General features: G+C 47.9%; 1 protein-coding gene across 1 annotated transcript; it reads right to left on the bottom strand.

Moving 5' to 3' along the window:
* Nucleotides 1-864: 864 nt before the first annotated feature.
* LOC104543466 (kinesin-like protein KIF9) lies at nucleotides 865-1,729 on the bottom strand (the record flags this gene model as incomplete). The annotated part of the gene is made up of 2 exons (XM_010188085.1): nucleotides 865-1,059; nucleotides 1,633-1,729. Coding segments are annotated over 2 exons (292 nt in total), but the record flags the coding sequence as incomplete, so codon positions are not given.
* Nucleotides 1,730-2,033: the final 304 nt, after the last annotated feature.

The raw sequence follows: 2,033 nt of genomic DNA, 5'->3' as shown, positions 1-2,033 counted from the left end.
CAGACCCAGATTGGACTTTTGAGCACTTTTTCCCCTACGGAAAGGGGGAGAGACATTGGGCTGAGTTTTTTTCCTACTCCTGAGGAGCACATGGCGTGAACACCGACTGCAACCCCCACTCCCATCCCCCTGCGCCTCAAGGCAAAGGGGGAGGGAGAAGGTGTTTTGACTTTAAGATCTGGTTGTATCTCCCATTGTTCTGCTCTGATGTTGGTAACAAATTAAAATTGTTTGGTTTTTATTCCTTATGATGAGTCTGTCTTTTGCCTGTGACCTGTTTCAGTGGTGAGAAGCCCTCCCAGTCCTTATTTTGACCAGCCCTTTTTTGGGGGGGGGCATCGTGGTGCTCAGTTATGCACTGGGCCTAAACCACGACGAAGATTCAAAATCACAGAATCACAGAATCGCAGAATCGCTCGGTTGGAAAAGACCTCCGAGATCATCACGTCCAACCGCTCCTGTCTACCCCCTAAACCATATCCCTAAGTACCTTGTCTACCCGCTCTTTAAACACATCCAGGGATGGTGACTCCACCACCTCCCTGGGCAGCCTGTTCCAGCTTCTGACGACCCTCTCAGGAAAGAACTTCCTCCTTAGCTCTAACCTGAACCTCCCTTGGCACAGCTTGGTGCCGTTTCCCCTTGTTCTATCCCCCATCACCTGGGAGAAGAGCCCAGCACCCACCTCTCTCCAAGCTCCCTTGAGGCAGTTGTAGGTGGTGCTGAGGTCTCCCCTCACCCTTCTCTTCTCCAGGCTAAACAAGCCCAGTTCCCTCAGCCGCTCCTCATAAGGCTTGTAGAAAAAAGAAAGGAACTCCTGCATTTCAAAAGGATCTCTCCCTCCAATTAAATCCCCACTTACTGTCAGAATAATTCAAAGAGCCACAAATTACCACTGTAGCCAATTAAAGCATCAGACACCAATTTCTCCGCCACGGTCTCGTAAGCCAGGTCCTGGGAGGTGTTGTGAAGGACGCCGTCCACTCTGAAGGACCAGTCCGTCTGCCTGTTATTCACAACTCCTTTCTTGGCGTCTTTTTGGATGTATATATCTATGCTCTGAAAGGCAAAAAAAAGAGATGAAAACATCAAAAGCCACAAAGTTTCAGCAGTTATTGTGTGGAAATTAAATAAGCAACCACCCACTGAAGACAAACAGAAAACAGAGCACCAATAATAGTGTTGTTTTACTGACCTGGATGGTATTTTCTGGTAATAGTTATTCTAAAAAAAGGGGAAATGTGCCTAAGCTCATCTGTTTCTTTTCAGAGATGTGTTTGATTTTGTGTCCAAAGGAAATTATCAGTGAAGGAAGTGAAGGTGAAGAGAGGAACTCGCATAGGCTGGAACACGAGGAGACCTCTTAGGTTGGAATTGTGCTTCTCATTGGGAATTCCTCTGAAGTCCCAGCCCTTTTGAGGGTTTTCTCAGTGACTCTACCACGAGAAGTACGTTTTCCACAGGCACACGAGTCACTGTCAGCGCAGAGGAGAACAGCGAGCAGGAACACGTGGGTTAACGTGCACCAAAACTTCACACGTGGCCTTCAGCAATGGCAGAACTCTGCATTTCTGGGGGCAGAACCGAAATCAAACCCCAAACCTTTCACACTCACAGCCTCTTCTTCTTTACCTTGTTGTCTGGCCCGAACTTGATCATGTCCTGAGCAAACTCAGCCGTTGGCTTGACTCGCACAAACGTGCGGGCTCTCTTTTCTACTGCAGCCATGCTAGAGAGGGGGGAAAAAAGGGACAAATCAGCAACGTTGCACCTCCTAACAATGAAATGTAAAGACATTTTTGATGAAAAAGCGAGCTGCAGGGTAGCCAAGCTTAAAAATAAAGTGCTGACAAATACTCAGCCGCAGTTTCTCTCCTTTGTTATCAACAACTGTGGGCAAACGGTTGCGGAAAATCCTGGCCAGCCTTGTTCTGCACAGAAAACTGGGCACTTGGAAAGAGAAAATAAACAATTTCCTCCTGTGTGCCAGGCCCATTCGTGTTTGACGACACAAGCTTCTCCTCCTCTCGGCC

This window comes from Mesitornis unicolor, unplaced genomic scaffold (genome assembly GCF_000695765.1).
Source record: "Mesitornis unicolor isolate BGI_N332 unplaced genomic scaffold, ASM69576v1 scaffold50587, whole genome shotgun sequence".
NCBI classification, from domain to species: domain Eukaryota; kingdom Metazoa; phylum Chordata; class Aves; order Mesitornithiformes; family Mesitornithidae; genus Mesitornis; species Mesitornis unicolor.
The sequence above is the reverse complement of the archived record's forward strand: the minus strand, read 5'-3'. Positions and strand labels throughout refer to the sequence as shown.